General features: G+C 63.1%; 2 protein-coding genes across 4 annotated transcripts; one reads left to right on the forward strand and one right to left on the reverse strand.

Moving 5' to 3' along the window:
• Positions 1 to 4,172: 4,172 nt before the first annotated feature.
• Positions 4,173 to 9,623, reverse strand: TST (thiosulfate sulfurtransferase). The gene is made up of 3 exons (XM_002711408.6): positions 9,577 to 9,623; positions 8,333 to 8,948; positions 4,173 to 4,643 (listed from the first exon to the last, which is right to left on the reverse strand). Exons 2-3 carry the CDS (start codon positions 8,925 to 8,927, stop codon positions 4,345 to 4,347), a joined length of 894 nt encoding a protein of 297 aa, XP_002711454.3. The 5' UTR covers positions 8,928 to 8,948; positions 9,577 to 9,623; the 3' UTR covers positions 4,173 to 4,344.
• A 176-nt stretch (positions 9,624 to 9,799) lies between these two features.
• On the forward strand, positions 9,800 to 16,546 carry MPST (mercaptopyruvate sulfurtransferase). 3 transcript variants are annotated; one of them, XM_070052887.2, is made up of 4 exons: positions 9,963 to 10,040; positions 11,133 to 11,193; positions 12,701 to 13,316; positions 15,960 to 16,546. In XM_070052887.2, the coding sequence occupies exons 3-4, from the start codon at positions 12,722 to 12,724 to the stop codon at positions 16,256 to 16,258; spliced, it is 894 nt and encodes a 297-aa protein (XP_069908988.2). In that variant the 5' UTR covers positions 9,963 to 10,040; positions 11,133 to 11,193; positions 12,701 to 12,721; the 3' UTR covers positions 16,259 to 16,546. The 3 variants fall into 3 exon arrangements, with proteins under 3 accessions (XP_008255291.4, XP_002711453.4, XP_069908988.2); XM_008257069.5 differs by lacking the exons at positions 9,963 to 10,040; positions 11,133 to 11,193 and adding an exon at positions 9,800 to 9,955; XM_002711407.5 differs by lacking the exon at positions 11,133 to 11,193 and having other exon boundaries at positions 9,954 to 10,040.
• The last annotated feature ends 636 nt before the right edge of the window (positions 16,547 to 17,182 follow it).

Raw genomic sequence — 17,182 nt, forward strand, 5'->3', positions numbered from 1 at the left:
TAGGGAAGGGGCAGGGAGCTCACAGAAGTGGGGTGTTGACGCATGCATAGGAGTGCAACAGTTTCTAAGGAGCCAGCTGATTTAAGGCACAGCTGTGTTTAAAAGCATGTGTGTGGGGGAGGGAGAGACAGGCCTGGGGCTGTCTGAGTCGCATGCCCAGGGATCAGGGAGAAAAAATAAAGCAGAGAGGGGCCTCTCCCCTCCCCTCCAACCACAGGGCGGCAGACAGAGGTCAACAACCTTATGTGACCTCGTCTCTATGATGGGAAGAGGAGAGAGAGGCTGGGGGTGCCAGCGCCGGCTCTGTCTGGTCTAGCTGTCACTCAGCACGGGGGGAGGGGGAAAGAGGGAGGGTATAGGGGATGCCACCCCCTGCACACACACAGTCTTTCAGGAGCTCCCTAGAAGGCAGAGGGCATCATGGTTAATTTGGGGCCCCAGAGTGTGAGCCCATCACTTACTAGAGGAGCGATTCAGGTCAAGTTCTTTTTTTTTTTTTTTTTTTTGAAAAGCAGAGTTAGACAGTGAGAGAGAGAGACAGAGATAAAGGTCCTCCTTTTCCGTTGGTTCACCCCCACAAATGGCCGCTATGGCCGGCATGCTGCGCCGATCCAAAGCCAGGAGCCGGGAGCCAGGTGCTTATCCTGGTCTCCCATGGGGTGCAGAGCCCAAGCACTTGGGCCATCCTCCACTGCACTCCCGGGCCACAGCAGAGAGCTGGCCTGGAAGAGGAGCAACTGGGACAGAATCCGGCGCCCCGAATGGACTAGAACCAGGGGTGCCGGCACTGCAGGCGGAGGATTAGCCAAGTGAGCCTTGGCGCCGGCCTCCGGCTAAGTTCTGTAGCTGAACTCCCCTTTGGGTCAGGGCTGGGGGATTTCTTCTGCCCAGAACCACCTCATTCTCTGGCCATGCAAAATGTGAGCTTAAAAGAGCCTGCCAGGGGCCAGTGCTGTGGCATAGTGGATAAAGCCATCGCCTGCAGTGCTGGCATCCCATATGGGCGCCGGTTTGAGTCCCGTCTGCTCCTCTTCCCATCCAGCTCTTTGCTATGGCCTGGGAAAGCAGCAGAAGATGGTCCAAGGGCTTGGGTCCCCGCACCTGCATGGGAGACCTGGAAGAAGCTCTGGCTCCCAGCTTCTGCCTGGTCCAGCCCTAATGCAGCCAGTTGGGGAGTGAACCAGCGGACAGAAGATCTCTGTCTCTCCCTCTTCTGTAACTCTACCTTTCAAATAAAATAAAAATAAATCTTTAAAAAACTTAGCCAGCTACACAGATTTATTGAGTTTCAACTCCCACGTGCAGTTGCCTTGCCAGACTGAATGGTATTGCCGGCGGGACGGCCCCCACCCCTGCTCTGTGGAAAGCAGACCCGACCCACTCTAAGGGGGGGGGGGGCACGAAGTCACCTTTGTGAAATGCCCAGCACATCGCCCCGCAGCACACACACAGCCAACCATGCCGGGCCCAGGGCATCCACCCCCAAGGCCATCGCCCGTCTCAGCCTCTCCACACCCCCGGCCAACACCGCCACCACCACTTGCCCGGGGTTAGCTCACCGTCACCTCCTACGGCCCTGTGCTTGCTCTTGGTCCCTGTACTCAAGGCTTATGGCTTCGGTCTGTGGCAGTTTAACAACCATGTGTTAATCACCATCTCTGTGTCTTGGGCTGGCATGGCTCAGCCGGGCTCTCTGTTTGGGGTTCTTGGGGGGGCTACAGTCAAGGTATTGGCCAGGGCTGTGGTCCCTAAGGCTCTTCTGGGGCAGGATCTGCGGCCAAGCTCCCGTGGGTGCTGGGGTCCATTGAACTGAGCACCTTTGTGGCTGGCTGGCTCCTGGCCAGAGGCCACCCTCAGTTCCTTGCCACGTGGGCTCCTCAGCAAGCCCCTCACCCCACCACAGCCCGTCCAGGAAACGGCCTCCTTGCAAGATGTCACACCAGTCTCTGACATTGCAACCCTGGAAGGGGCCTGCCGCCACGGGTCCCACCACCCTCAGAGGGAGACAATGACACAGCCCCTGCCGAGACCCCACAGCATTGTCTCACCTCCACTCCCAGGATGCTGGGTGGACCTCGCTCGGGTCCTCTCACCTCTCTCATCCAAAAGCTCCCCGAGGGCGGGCGTTTGGGGCAGCAGTTCAGACCCGCATCCGAGTGCCTGGGTTCGAATCCTGGCTCTGCCCCCCACTTCCAGCTGCCTGTTGACAGGGGGCAGCAGGTGATGGCTGAAGGAGCTGCGTTCCTGGCTTCCCGTGTTGGCCTGCCCCAGCCCCGGCAGATGCAGGCATTTGAAGAGTGAGCCAGCAGATGCAGGAGCTCTCTCCCTCTCTCTCTCCCCCACCTGTCATTCAAACTAATAAATAATGTAAGAACTCTTCTCCTAGCATCTCATCTTATAAAAGTGGAAGGTCCTAGGCCGGCGCCGCAGCATACTAGGCTAATCCTCCACCTTGCAGCGCTGGCACACTGGGTTCTAGTCCTGGTCGGGGCACCGGATTCTGTCCCGGTTGCCCCTCTTCCAGGCCAGCTCTCTGCTGTGGCCAGGGAGTGCAGTGGAGGATGGCCCAAGTGCTTGGGCCCTGCACCCCATGGGAGACCAGAATAAGTACCCTGGGCTCCTGCCATCGGATCAGCGCGGTGCGCTGGCAGCAGTGCACTGGCCACGGCGGCCATTGGAGGGTGAACTAACGGCAAAGGAAGACCTTTCTCTCTGTCTCTCTCTCTCACAGTCCACTCTGCCTGTCAAAAAATAAAAAAATAAATAAATAAATAAAAATAAAAGTGGAAGGTCCTTTCATTTAGCTGGAAGGCTCTACCAGAACTGTGTCTTGCCCTCTGACCTTGGCTCCTCCCACACTCCTACACAAGGTTTCCTGAACAGTCCTGCCTCAGGGCCTTTGCACTGGCAGCTCCCTCTGCTGCAGCTTCCTGCCCCCAGGGGTCCACAGGACTCACTTCTCACCTCCATCAGGACTCTGCTCACCTCCCCAGCCCAGCCCTGCTCCCTAAGCCCTTTTCTTCCTCTGCACCTTAGCACCGCCTGCATGTGGTGTGTGTTCCTTGCTTCTTCCCCCACTCCCAAGTGTGCTGCAGCCCACTCAGGTGGTGGGAAACGGACTGTCCATTCCCTTCAGGGCCCCCGGCACCCGGGCCATGCCTGACGCCCAGCAGGTGCTCCGTGCATGCATGGACTGAACGACTGTCCCGGCAGCTGCTCCCCTGCCCAGTAAGGCTCCGTAGGGGACCTAGAGCTGGCGTGAGAAGGACCAGGCAAGGGCGAGGGGCCAGCACTGTGGTGCAGCAGGTGAAGCCGCCGTGTGCAGCAGTGGCATCTCAGAGCGCTGGTTCGAGTCCTGGCTGCTCCACTTCTGATTCAGTTTCCTGCTGATGTGCCTGGAAAAGCCCTTGCCACCCACCAGGCTGGAGACCAGGCTGGAGTTCTAGGCTCCTGGCCCAGCCCTGGCTGTTGCCATCTTTTGTTGAGTGAACCAGCAAAGGATGGAAGATTCTCTCCCTCTCTCTCTCTCTCTCACCTGCCTTTCAAACAAATAAACAAAATAAGAAGACGAGCCAGCTGTCCAGACTGCCTTCGGTGCCCACCCCAGGTCTCAGCATTCAGGCCCTGAGCCTGTCTCCTCCATATTCGGTGGGCACCTACTCCCCCCAGAGCAGGGCTGGGGCCAGGATGCTCCGCGGGCAGATGTGGCCTCCTGCCCTCCAGGACCCTGTCCTAACCCAGGGAGAGACCAGGTGGCAGGGATTTGCCAACAGGTGCGGCCTGGGCTCCCCCTTGCCATCCCAAAGAGGAGCTCAGATGTCTGCAGGTTGCTCGCACCTGCTGCAGCCTCCTGATTCTCACTGCTGGGCCCTCAGACCTCCCCGCAAGGGGATCTGCCTGTGTGACTCTTCCTCGGGGACCCCTCTGAAGGGCCCTGCCCCCCCCCCAGGGTAGCTCCTGATAACACCTCTTTGGCCTCCTTCTTCTGGGTAGACGCCAGCGTGCCCGGGGCAGAGCCCACTTCCCTTTGCCCAAACTGAGTAGTGAGGTGCTGCGTTCAGGGGGCTCTCCCAGTGGGAGGCCGCGATGGTGGCTTCTGTCCTTGGCGTCCTAAGGAGCCCGCAGGAGGGGGAAACGCACAGGGGCCAGGGAGCAGTGGGCAGACAAGTGACTCGGAAAAGACCACGTTTATTCCAGTGCTGGTGTGGGGAGGGGGAGCTACGCATAGCAATGCTAAGAAGGTGCCGATCTCCTTTGCCTACAGGGTCTGAGCCAGCGGCGGCTGGGGCCGGGCTCACTGCGCCGGCCGAGTGCCGCTGAGCAGAGCAGAGCCAAGGCCTTGGCTCAGGCCTTCCCACCCTCGCCCTGAGACACCCGGGTGTCTGGGGGCGCCCGGCGGAACCACTCGGACCAGGAGCCATCATAGACGGCCACATCGGGCTTGCCGCAGAGGTAGGCGGCCAGGGCGATGTGGCAGGCAGTGACCCCCTTGCGGCAGGTGGCGATGAGGGGCTGCGAGAGGTCCACCTGCTTGGCCTGGAACATGGCGCGCAGCTCTTCCGGGCTCTTCTCGAAGCCTTCAGGCGTCAGGAAGTCCATGAAGGGCATGTTGAGTGAGCCGCGGATGTGGCCCGAGCCCAGGCCTGCGGAGGGGGCAGGGGCACAGGTGAGAGGAGCCACTGCCACCAGAGCCCACCTTTGACCTTCCTGGAGCAGGATTTATCCCCAACCCCTCCCCCAAAACCTGTCTTAGAGTGGCGATGTCCAACATCGCACCAGCTGGAGAGGACAAGCGCCTGCGTCTCGGCTCCGTCACCACAATCCCTTCTCTTCTCTGACCCTCAGTTTTCTCACCCATATAATGGGCTCACCTGTCCATCTCTAGCTCACAGGGATGTTAAGAGCCAATGAGACAAATACACACCAATGCTGTGTGCAGACTCCAGGGACTGGGAGTTGACTGGGGCCCAGTGCCGGCTTGTCGCCATCTCTTTGGGCTCCCCTACCTCCAAAAGTCTCCACCACCCCATTACACCTGGAGCTCAGAGCAGCATGGGATTGGAGTGGTAGGAGTGGGAGGGGAGGGACCAGACTACCAGGGCCGTGTGCAACTGGGTCTCAATTTTCCCTTCTGTGGAATGGGAGATAACCCACCTGCTTTACAAGCACATGTAAAAGTTCAGGTGCCTTAGGTAACAACCCCTCGCGGCCCTGAGAATACAGCAGGCACATACTCATGGCAACAGGTCCTGGTCCCCTCGCCCCAAGGCCAAGAAGGTCCCCAAACTCACTAGCACGAGCCAGGAGCTCTTGCCAGCGAAGAAGTCCCCACTTCCAGGGGACAGCCATTCCTTCCTGATATGAGTTCACCTTTTTATCTGGAAACTTGGTTCCGCGAGCAGCTGTGTGCCCGCCCTGCCAGCCCCGCCAGCCCCGCCAGCCAGGACCAGCAGATCTGCCACTCCCAGGGGCTTGTGTGCCCCAGCCCTCATGCAGTGGGGCTGGGACTGCAGACCTGAGCAGGCTGTTCCAATCCCAGCCCCGAGGAAAGCGCTTTGCTGTGTTCTCCTGCATCATCAACAAAGAGTACCCTCCCTGCTTGTGGGAGGCCAGCCCGGGGGGCTCCTCCTCCTATCTGCTGGCCTGGGGGATCTAAACCAGCAGGGACTGCCTGCCCGTGTGCAGGAAGAGCCTGACCAGAGAGCTCTGGACAGCAGCCAAGTGGAGCAAAGGCACCGTCTGCCCAGTCCAGCGTCAGGGCTGGCTCGCAGCTCGCCACCCATCTGCCCAGGTTCAGAGGGGGGAGGGAACCTGCTCCAGGGCACACAGCCCACAGAAAGCGAAGTCAGGGTTCTTTGGCCACCCTGAGCCTCCCTGGGAAAGGAAGCCGAGAGTGGGGAAAGGAAGAGGCGACCACTCCTGTTCTTTAACAGCTCCGAGATCTGAGATTTTGTAGCCTGGTTTGGGCCGGGTGGGCGAGACAACATCCCCAGGTCAAGGACAGATGTGGATGCTCACTGCCAGGGTTTTCTGGCTTCCCTCTCCACCTCACCCCAACCCTGGGAGGAAGAGACACAGGCACAGGGGCTCCGGGTCCCACGGCGCCACCACCAAACCCCAGCTGGTGCCGTGACCTTCCCCCTAGCCCACATGTTTGCTTTCAGCTCACCCCACCCATGAGAGTGGCCTTGGGAAGTGGCCTGACTTTGACGCCGACAGGGGTCAAATCGTGGCCACTCCGCCTGTGACAGAGGCTTCTCCTCCGGTACCTCCCCCCAACCCCCGCAAGGTGGGACTGAGCCTCACCTCCCCCCTCCCCTGCAGGCCCTGCCTGGGATCACAGTAGGAAGGAGCAGCCGAGCTCAATGCGAATCCGTGCCCCCGGGTACTCCGGGGGAGACCTGGAGGGGTGTGGGCTGGGCTCGGGCAGAAGGGCGAAGGGGCTTTAGAAGTCACAGCTTCCAGAAGGCACTGCCCAGTAGCAGCAGGCTGAGTCCCCCTCAGAGCCTCAGTTCCTTCATCTGTAAAATGGGGGTGGGGCCGGCGCTGTGGCGTAGCAGGTAAAGCTACCGCCTGCAGTGCCAGCATCCCACATGGGTGCCGGTTCGAGACTCGGCTGCTCCACTTCCGATCCAGCTCTCTGCTATAGCCTGGGAAAGCAGTGGAAGATGGTCCAAGTCCTTGGGCCCCTGCACCCATGTGAAAGACCTGGAAGAAGTTGCTTGCTCCTAGCGTCAGATCGGTGCAGCTCTGGCTGTTGTGGCCAACTGGGGAGTGAACCAGTGGATGGAAGACCTCTCTCTCTCTCTGCCTCTCCTCTCTCTGTGTAACTCTGACTTTTAAATAGATAAATACATCTTAAAAGTAAAATAAAATAAGATAAAATGGGAGTGAGGAGACGGGGCCAGGCACACCTCCAAGCGCCGGCTTTCTCTTATTTCCCAGTGTGCTGCAGGGCAGGCTGGGAAGCAGCCAGAGAACCCACTGCACCTGCCCTCCCCCAGTGGCAGCTGAAGTCCCAAGAGGAGGCGGTGCCATGAACCAAGGCCGGGAGGGGCCTGCAGGCGTTCCGTGCCAGGAGTCGCTGCAAGGTGCCAAATGAACTTGAATCTTCAACTGCAGACCTCAGAGAACCAGCCAGGCAAGAAAAACAGGGACCCTGGGAAAAGCCCCGCTGGGGCCACTCCCTGACCCTGCCCTCGCCAGCTGTGGGGCCGTCGCCACCTGCCTCTGCCCGGGGTGCCTCAGTCTCCCCTGTGTGCTGTGGTGACCTTGCAAACAGGCTTTCTTGGTGTTCTCTCCCAATCCGGCCTCAGAAAGGATACATTTGTCAACAAGTTAGACAAAATGTTGCACACGAGTAGGAGCCTGAAGGAGGGGCTGCGGCCAAGAAAGAACCTCCAAGGAGAGGCTGGCCACCCTGAGGGCTCAGGCCAGCCTGGGCCTTGGAGACCAGGAGACAAGGGAGGCTGGGGCCATGGCAGCAAGACCGAAGCCCTGTGCCTGGGAAAGGCGAGATGTGCCAGCTGCTCTCTGGTTGGGAGCTTCTGGAACTCAGCCCCCCACCCTTCAACCCACACAGAACCCCCAGGAAAGAAGACAGGGGAGCCATCTCCCTGGGTCACCTCGCAGAGGGGGTCCCCCCAGCCCTGGGGAATGGGAGTGGTCCCTAACGGGGAGGATCCTGGTTGAGAGCACCGATTTGAATAAGGTGGTGCTGGGTTCAGATCCTGACTCTGCTACTGAACTGAACAAATAACAGGCCCCCCACCCTAAATTGGGAGTACGGGGATCTTAAACCTTGATGGGCGGGAGAGTACAACCCAAGGCAAGGGTCTGGTGTGCAATGGCCGCGCTGTCCCAGCTCAACAGCCGGCAGGCCTGGTGCCTTCTGCAAACACCAGTCAGGGGAACCCTGGGGAGCGGGCAGACAAGGGGGCACCGGGGGAAGGGCACTGTTTGTCTATGGGGGTTTCTGGGCAGCCAGTGAGGCCCTGGGAAGCTGGGGGGGGGGAGGTCCCTGGGTGGCTTCTGCACCATGATGCCAATGCTGGAGCGTGGGCACAATGCCCTTTGGTCCATGTGAGGGAGCTGGTGGACGTGCCCCAGTCAGTCCTGCCGATGCCAGGTTGCTGGTTAGTACACGGCCATGGGCACACGCACACCCTGCAAAGCCCTTCCAGTTTGCACCCTCTACTTTTACAAACACAGACTGACGCCTCCCTGGGGGAACTGAGGGCTAAGCTTGGAGAGGGTCCCAGCCACCCTTATTGCCCCTCCCCCATTTCCAATGGGCCATCCCCAGGGACCACCCCAGCCCGCGGACACCCACCTACTGCATCCGGCTCCGGTTCGGTGCCCAGGTACCGCCCCTGGGCCCGGGAATCCACCAGCTGGAACCTCTTAGACTGCAGGTTCTCCAGCACCTGCTCATACGTCTTGAGCAGGGAGCGGTCCAGGGTGGCTTTGAAAACAGCCGGCTCAGGCCGGGAGGGCTCTGAGGTCACCGGGTGGCCCTCCTTCAGCCAGTTCCGGAAGCCACCATTGAGCACTGACACCATGCGGTGGCCGAACACGCGGAACATCCACCAGACCCGCGGGGCGTAGAAGCTGCCCAGGTGGTCGCCATCGTAGACCACCACGTGGGTGTCGTTGCTGATGCCCAGCCGGCCCACGTAGTCAGCAAAGCCCGCCTCACTGGGCAGCATCATCTCGTAGGGCGACGCCGTGTCCCGGCACTCCTCGATGTCAAAGAAGGAGGCACCGGGCACATGCCGCTCCTGGTACTCCTGGCGGGCCTGGCGGGTGCCCGGGGAGTACCAAGACGCGTCCAGTACTCGCAGGCCAGGCCCCACCTTGCCGGCCCGGACCGACTCCGCCAGCCACTTGGTGGAGACCAGCGCCCGGTAGAGCACCTGCTGAACCATGGCTTCGGCTCCGCGAGTCACCTGGCGCCAAGGGGAACCGGGAAAGAGACGCGTGTGAGGGGCCTGGGTGCGCACTGGGGTGGGGCTGGGCGGAGGCGCTGTTTTTCCCGCTGCGCTCCCTGACGACTGGAGCCAACAGCACCCCGGCGGGCCAGGGGAGCGCAGAGTCCCGCGGGAGGGGAGGGCCCGCCCGGGAGGGGAGGGCCCGCCCCGCCTCTTGCCCTGCTCAGCGCAGAAGGGGTGGGGCCCGAGCTGCTGCCCGAGGCGGACCTCCCCTGGGGGGATCCGGCGAGAAAGCTACGGCACTGGCTCTCGGGATCCTGCCTAGAAGGGCCGGGGAGACATGCCCAGCGTAGTGGGGTGGGTGAGGGGCCAGGGCACACTCAGGATCGGAACGGCCCTCCCCGGGAGGGCAGGGGATGGACGCCCGGGGAGCGTTCCGCAGGAGCCCCGCGCACGCCTTCGCAGCCCTCCCCCGAAAGACTCGCTCGCCTCCAGAATGCCCGAGTCCGGCCCCAGCTCGGTGCCTACTGTCCCCAACTGGGCCGGGGATCCCGGGGCGCCCCGCCCCGCGCTCGCCACCGGGACCCTCCCCCGAGCCGCAGGCAGCCCGGCCAGCGGCCGGACCCGGGGTGGCCGCCGCACTCACTCGCCCTCTTCGCCGCCTGGCGCTCGCCCCTGCCCTCCGCAGAAGTTGGGCGGTTCAAACCCGGAGCCCGCAGCTGCCCCGGCGGCGCGCACCATCGCGCGCCGCCCCAGAGGGGGATCCTGCCCGCCCGCCGCGGCCGGCTCCGCGCGGACCCCGCGCCGCCGCGCAGCACTCCGGCCGCCCCTCTGCGCTCGGCGCCGCACAGACCCGCGGGCAGCTGCCGGGGGGCGCCGGGCTGCGGGAGCGCGGCACGGGGCGGCGCGGAGGCGCGGGCGTCCCCCCCCCACCCGCCAGGCCAGTGGAAGGCGCTGGTGGCGGCGGCTCGGAGTGGCCGCGGCGGTGGGCTGTGCCCGAGTCTCCTCCCTTTGGCCGGCCGCAGGTTGGTGGCGGGAGGGGGGAGAGGGCTGTGGGCGCGGGGAGGGGGCGCCATGGCGGAGCCGGGAGGCCTGGAGCCCGAGATCCGGGTAACTGCTGCGGCGTCGCCCCCGCCTGTCCTAGGGGGAGGCCGCTCCTTGGGGTGCGCGGCGAAGGCTGCCCCGCGGAGCTCCTTCGCCCGGCCCGAGGGGAGGAGAGGGCGCCGTTTAGGCGGGAAGGACGTCCAGGGCGCCCCTCGGTCCTCCCTAAGAAGGGGGACAGTCCCGGGCCGCTGGGGGCGGCCCGCAGGGTGGGGCGGGATGAGTGGCGGGTGGGGAGCAGCGGGTGGGGGCGGGGTGGCCTGGTGCCTCCGGCGAGGGTAGAGGGGAGGGCGAGAGGCCGAGAAAGGAGGTCCCGCGGAGCAGAGCCCCCGGCGGGGAGGAGCTGGCAGAGAACTTGGTGAAGTGAAACCAACAGGCGCCCGCGCCTGCGTGCGCGCACCTCGCGAGCTCTCCCACGGTGTCGCGCTGCTCGCGCCAGCCTCACGGGGCAGGCCAGGCCCGACACTTTATTTAGAGACGCGAGAGAGGGAGGGAGGGGGAGCTCGGAGCAGGTGCGGCGGAGGCCGGCCGAACCCCTGCGCAGAGGTCCACGCGGCAGCTCTGCCTTTGTTTACCTGCTCCCCTGAGCCTCGCTGGCCGCGGCGTCAGAGCGCAGAATTCCTGACAGTTCCCCGCAGGCTCCTGCCTCCCATGCTGTTCTCGGCTCCTTGTCAGAAAAGTTGGTTTTGCCCGGAAATGCTTCGCACGGCAAATTGCTGCATTTCATCCTTGGACTAGTATTTACCTAGGGAGTCTTCTGAGGTCGGGGGGGGGGGGGGGGGGTCCGGGCAGGGGCAGAGAGCAGGTGCCAGGAGGAACCAGATGGGTAGGGGACACCCTGCAGCAGTCGGCCCAGCCCTGATCGCCCCTGTGGACATCCCCCTCCCCAATATGGGCCAGGGGCTGTCCTGTATGTCCCAGGGTGCCTCACCCCCCCACCCACCCACCAGGACCTGATGCCTCTTCTCCTCTCCGCCCTTGCCTTCAGCCACATGAACTTGCCCTCTCAGAGCCGCCTCCATGGCCAGCAGTTCAGCTGAGAGGGCTGGGCCGGGTCACACCCAGTCCTGAAATTCTCAGGTTCTAAATTTACTGCTGTAGGTTCCAGGGTCATCCGCGAGAGTTATGGAAGAAATCACGGGGTTTCACTAAACCTTTCAAGGTGATTACTAATGGAACCAGCCGTATGGTGGCCCCTCTGTGTTCATTTCTTTTTTTATTTTAATTAATTTGAAAGTGAGAGTTACACAGAGAGAGAAAGAGAGGCAGAGAGAGAGAGAGAGAGGTCTTCCATCCACTGGTTCACTCCCCAGTTGGCCGCAACAGCCAGAGCTGCACCGATCTGAGGCTAGGAGCAAGCAACTTCTTCCAGGTCTTTCACATGGGAGCAGGGGCCCAAGGACTTGGGCCATTTTCCACTGCTTTCCCAGGCCATAGCAGAGAGCTGGATCTGAAGTGGAGCAGCCAGGACTCGAATCAGTGCCCATGTGGGATGCTGGCACTGCAGGTGGCGGCTTTACCCGCTATGCCACAGCACTGGCTCCTATGTTCATTTCTTAATCTTCTCTATTAGAGATGGGGGCTGGGAGCACCGTTATCAGAAACAGAACCTGCTCGGGGACCCCAGTGTGCCCCCACTGAACAGCTCTGTGGCTGAGCACAAGGCACTGCCAGTGCCACTGCCTCATTCATAAAGCTGCGGGGCTTGGCACCTGCTCCCCACGACGCTCCATTGACCCTGCTCTCTGCCCACCCCTCCACGTGGCCGGCAGAGCTGCTGGCGCGAATGTGAGCCTGTGCACTCCACAGGGTGCCCAGCCAGAGGCCCTGGCAGGGCCTCTGCCCCTGCTTAACAGAAAGGACTTGTTCCTCTAACCTGCACAAGGGCAGCTGTGCACTGTGGGCACCCGGCACCAGAACCCACGGTCACGGGCTGGCTAGGGACAGCGGGCTGTGCGCTGGTGCCCTGTCCACCACGGCAGCAGTGGAGGGAGGAGGTGTGAGGAGCCGAGTCCCTGTTGCTGCTGCTTACAGAAGGACCCGGTGACAGCTCAGGCTGGACCCCCAGGGCCAGCACAGCAGCCCCTGTGGCTGAGGAGCCTGGTGTCTGCAGTCAGACTGCCCAGTGGGATGCCCCAGGGGAGTCAGTGTGTGTGAGCCTCAGTGTTCCCCTCTGCAAAATGGTCCCGACAGACCAAACCTCTCAAGACTGTTTGTTCAACAAATAACTGACTGCTGTGCCAGGCGCTATTTGCAAGGTGCAGTGAGGTATGAGAGAATGGCACACAGCTAGGACTCTGCAAATCCCAGCCACCCAGGCTGTGTATAAATACACGCACTGGGGGACCTGGTTAGCTGTGAATGAACCTGAGTTGAATTTCAGGGAGGGGCCAGACCGCACCTGCTCTGCACCTGTTCTTAATAGCAGTGAGGCCCCCCTCCCCCTCCCGCAGGTCCCTCTCCTGGGACTCATCACGTGTGGTCACTTGGAGCTCTGTAGCTCCAAGGCCTGGCAGCCGAGGCCCCCAGGGACCAAAGTCCCCTCAAAGTGATTTCTCCATCCCTGGACTCTGCCCTAGGCGGGCTCCACCTGCCTCTCCAGCCCTCACCCCTGCCCCAGTCCCAGGGCGCCGGCCCAGGGCCCAACTGACAGCCTCCCTGTCGTGCAGGCCTGCAGCCCGAGTGACACCATGGCCGCCCCGCAGCTCTTCCGCGCACTCGTGTCGGCGCAGTGGGTGGCCGAGGCGCTGCGGGCCCCGCGCGCCGGGCAGCCGCTGCAGCTACTCGACGCCTCCTGGTACCTGCCCAAGCTGGGCCGCGACGCGCGCCGCGAGTTCGAGGAGCGCCACATCCCGGGCGCCGCCTTCTTCGACATCGACCAGTGCAGCGACCGCACGTCGCCCTACGACCACATGCTGCCCGGCGCCGAGCAGTTCGCGGAGTACGCGGGCCGCCTGGGCGTGGGCGCGGCCACGCACGTCGTGGTCTACGACGCCAGCGAGCAAGGCCTGTACGCGGCGCCGCGGGTCTGGTGGATGTTCCGCGCCTTCGGCCACCGCACCGTGTCGCTGCTCGACGGCGGCCTGCGCCACTGGCTGCGCCAAGGCCTCCCGCTCGGCTCAGGCAAGAGCCACCCCGCGCCCGCTGAGTTCCACGCGCAGCTCGACCCCACCTTCGTCAAGACCTACGAGGACATCAAGGAGAACCTGGAAGCCCGGCGCTTCCAAGTGGTGGACGCCCGCGCCGCTGGCCGCTTCCAGGGCACGGAGCCTGAGCCCCGAGACGGTAACAGCGCTGGGGGTGGGGGGGTGGGGGGCACTGCGCTGGCCTTGCTCTCACCTGTAAAGGCCACTGCCAGGGATGAGAAGCCGGACCTGTGTTCCGTGCCTACAAGGTGGATCTTGCCACCGCATCCCGGCCCACCGCGTTTTGCACAGCGACTGCCCGGAGTCGGCGCCTATCTCAGTGTGAGAACCCAGGCAGCTCTCGTCCCGGCTCCACGGGTGTGTGGCTCTCTGCAGAATGGTGGCGGGTGGGGCGCAGTTTGGGACAATCCCTGTGACAGGCCCGGATCTGGTGGACCCAGGGGCTCAGGGGATGCCGGCTGCAGGAGGAGGCGCTGGGTGCAGAGGGAAGCCAGGATCTTGGGAGCAGTGAGCCCAGGGTGACTGCTCCCTGGGGAGGGGGCAGGGCCTTCTGCCTGGGGGCGGGGCTTCCCGGGTGTAGGGGAAAGCCTTGTATGGAAGGGGACCCCTCAGGCAGGGGCCTCAAAGACCCCTTGGGTGGGAGTTTTCCAAAATCCCCAGGAGGCAGGCGCCGTCAGTCCACCCTAAACCACAGCCTCCCTGTCTGGGGGACTCACCCGACTTCAGATGGGAAATGCTTGAAAAAAAAAAGAATTGCACGGGACATGTACCTGTACGTGTCCCTTACTAGCCCCCAGACAACACCGTGCGACACTAGCACTAGCACTCAGCGTTTACCTGGCATGAGGTTCTGTAAGTAACCAGGAGACGTCTAGAGTCTGCTTGAGAATGGGTACAGACGCCGCCGTTTTTGTCTAAGGGACTTGGTCCTGGAACCGGCCGCTCATCCGCACCGCGGGGCCACTGCGCTGTCCCTGTGCAGAGAGGGAAAGAGCAGCAGCCCGCCTTGCCCTGCTCAGCAAGGAGCCCACACGTTAAACTGCAGAGAGCAGCCAGTGATCCCCAGCGCAAGGCTGCAAGAGCCCGGGGCCACTGCCTCTGGGGAAGCTCTCCCTGGGTGATGTCCCTTGTCCCCAGGGCTAGAGTTCCTGTTCCGTGTTTCCCAAGCCCCTTGGGCTCAGGCTATCCCCACACTGCCTTGGATGGCTTAAGGGCAAGCACTGTGTGCTGGCTTCGGGCCCTAGACTGGCAGTGCAATGGTGATAAATAGCTAAGAGCCAGCCCACGGTGAGGCCGCATGGGTGGTGATTCAGCCACGCCCAGCCTAATCCAGGCACCACCTTGATCTTGTTGGCTCCCCCAGCTGAGCTCCAGGGGATGGAGCAACACGGGGAGCTGGCTGGTGCCAGACCTGGGCTCAGAGCTGCGCCCCAGGCTGCACTGCCTGTGTGACCAGGGAGCTCGCCTGGCCTCTGAGCCTCAGCTCCTCAGGTGTGAAATGGGAGCTGGCACACGGGGCACAGAGGATGAGAGGGAGCGTGTAGAGCACCCGGCTCCGCGTGTGCACACGTGGGGATGCTGCGCAGGGGGATGCGGACGTGATGTCACTCGTGTGTGGCTCTCTGGCTCTTGGGGGGTTCTGAACGCTTGCCTCAATCATGCTCACTCACCTGGAAAATGGATGGTGATGACACACGCCCAGCAGGTGGTGCCAGGGTGGACGAAGCTGGCAGGTGCAACGGCCTGGGGGTCGGTGCCATCTCAGGCGGTGGGGAGCACTCCCAGCCCTTGCTGCCGTCATCTGCCCACCCCAGAGGCTGAGTGCACCTGTATTCGGTCACAGCAGTCCCGCAGGGAGGGGAGGCCTGCTTCTCTGGAGGGGGGAGGAGCAGCCCTGTCTTCGTAGTCTCCACCTGGAGGGGCAGCTGCTCTTCTGCTCTGGGCGGGGCTCTGTGGGTCGCCTGTGACCCAGCCCAGGTTCTGCCTGCACCATCCCAGTGTCTGCACATGCGGGGAGGAGTGGCCCCTCTGTGCTGTGCTCTGAGAGTAGACACTGCAGCCCCCGTAGCCCCAGCCCCTGCACCTGGCTGACTCCTGCTCACCCCTCAGGCAGCGTGGCATTGCAGCCGGCGGCTCCAGGATGGCCTGGGTTTGAGTCCCTCTCCCCACTCCTAGCTGGAGCAAATCAGTGCCTCTCAGGCTGCTGTCTGTACACAAGGGAGGGTGGTCCTTTCTTCTCATGGAGAAGGCACCCCGAGGGGCCGGGGGGAGGTCCAGCAGTGCCCAGCGCACGGCACGCACTGCAGGGTTCCGTGGGTGATGACTGCTCATGGCCTACGACAGGCCCTCATGGCACCCAGTAGGGCCATTGGTAACAGCCATGAACTTGTAATTGTCCAGTGATTACCTGAACCCTGTGGGATCCCAGCTCCATGCCTGCCAGGGCCACAGACCCCGCCCGGCAGGGCTCCTGTTGACTGTTCTGTGGGGCCAAGAGTGGTTCTAGTGGGGTTGGGTTCTGGGTTCCAACTCCAGCCAGTCGTGTGCTAGGTGCTCTCTCCTGAGCTCGTCCACAGCCTCAGCATCACCGTCTGTGGAATGGGAACATGTCTCAGTAGTGCCCGAGCTTTGTGCTGGGGAGGACAGAATGTGGGGGTGCCTGTGGCAGGACTGGCACTCTGCCTGTCTGGGGGAGGGGGGCTCTCTGTGTGGCAGGTGCCACAGTCATGGGCCGCCGCTCATGCCACGCCTCTCTCTCTTCTTTCCTGCTCCCCTGCTGCAGGCATCGAACCCGGCCACATCCCCGGCACCGTGAACATCCCCTTTACAGAGTTCATGACCCCAGAGGGCCTGGAGAAGAGCCCGGAGGAGATCCAGCACCTGTTCCAGGAGAAGAAGGTGGACCTGTCCCGGCCGCTCGTGGCCACCTGTGGCTCGGGCGTCACCGCCTGCCACGTGGCCCTGGGGGCCTACCTATGTGGCAAGCCCGATGTGCCCATCTATGACGGCTCCTGGGTGGAGTGGTTCATGCGTGCCCGACCCGAGGACATCATCTCGGAGGGCCGGGGGAAGACGCACTGAGGCCGGGCAGGACGCAGGCCGGCTCCGGCGATGCCCGGCCACCAGCCGTGCCCAGCCCGGCTACGCTGACTGCACTGACAGCACATCTCCATCCGGCTCCAGTGTCCACTGAGGCCACATCCCAGGCCCAGAACTTCCACTGACTCTCGGGCTCCCCGCAGAGGCTGGGGAGAAGACAGCGGGGGGCAGGGGACCCAGGTCCACACCTGGGCTGCCCCACATGGTGCTGAGGGGGCGCCCCGCCTGCCTTGTTTCCCTGTTGAGGAAATAAAACAGCCAAGTGCCAAATCCGTGCACCCGTGGGGCCACCCCGGTTTCCTGAGCACGCAGCCGAGGGTGCTTGGGGTGCCTCAAGGTCTTGGGGAACCGGTCCCTGGCTTCTGAGCAGTGCCGCGGCCTGGGGAGCTCTGTTCCCACAATCCGAGCACCCCCAGCACCCCTAACCCCGGGGGCCTCCCTCTGGCTGTGGGCTGCTTGAGACCAGTTTTGCTGTGACGCCTGCAGGGTCCCCACAGCCTCACAGGTAGGCAGGTGCGTCTTCTTGCAGGACAACCCTGGTCCGCAGCTCAAGAGGAGGCTGGCCCAGCTGGGGGCGCCAGGGCACGGCTGAGTTTATGCCTGACTTGGAGAACCTGGGTCTGGGCTCTGGGAGCTCACACCAGGAGGCTGGGTCTCTGCACGTAGCAGGGCTGAGTGGGCCCAGGGCACCGATCCCTCCCTGCCCCCCCCCCGCACCACCTGCTGAAGGCTCCACCCTCCCCCCCGCCCCCGCACTGTAATTGTCCGGGGGAGGCTGCACGTGGCTGGCTGAGAGGGCTCCAGATGCCTCGCTGGGCTGGGTCACCCTCCCCGCCTCTCCAGGCAGCGCCAGTTCCTTGTTGGTCACTGGGGAGAGCCCTCGACGCCACCTGGTCTGGCCCCTCT

Source organism: Oryctolagus cuniculus, chromosome 11 (assembly GCF_051225735.1).
Source record: "Oryctolagus cuniculus isolate XC-2025 breed Fujian yellow rabbit chromosome 11, ASM5122573v1, whole genome shotgun sequence".
Classification (NCBI taxonomy): Eukaryota; Metazoa; Chordata; class Mammalia; order Lagomorpha; family Leporidae; genus Oryctolagus; species Oryctolagus cuniculus.

What these genes read in the sequence shown, in the direction of transcription:
- TST (XM_002711408.6), bottom strand. Translation starts at nt 8,927, where the DNA reads ATGGTTCAGCAGGTGCTCTACCGGGCGCTGGTCTCCACCAAGTGGCTG. An exon ending in ACCGGAGCCGGATGCAGTAG is followed by an intron (nt 4,644 to 8,332) that starts GTGGGTGTCCGC and finishes CCCCCTCCGCAG; the next exon opens with GCCTGGGCTCGGGCCACATC.
- MPST (XM_002711407.5), top strand. Translation starts at nt 10,005, where the DNA reads ATGGCGGAGCCGGGAGGCCTGGAGCCCGAGATCCGG. An exon ending in GCCTGGAGCCCGAGATCCGG is followed by an intron (nt 10,041 to 12,700) that starts GTAACTGCTGCG and finishes CCTGTCGTGCAG; the next exon opens with GCCTGCAGCCCGAGTGACAC. An exon ending in GGAGCCTGAGCCCCGAGACG is followed by an intron (nt 13,317 to 15,959) that starts GTAACAGCGCTG and finishes CCCCTGCTGCAG; the next exon opens with GCATCGAACCCGGCCACATC.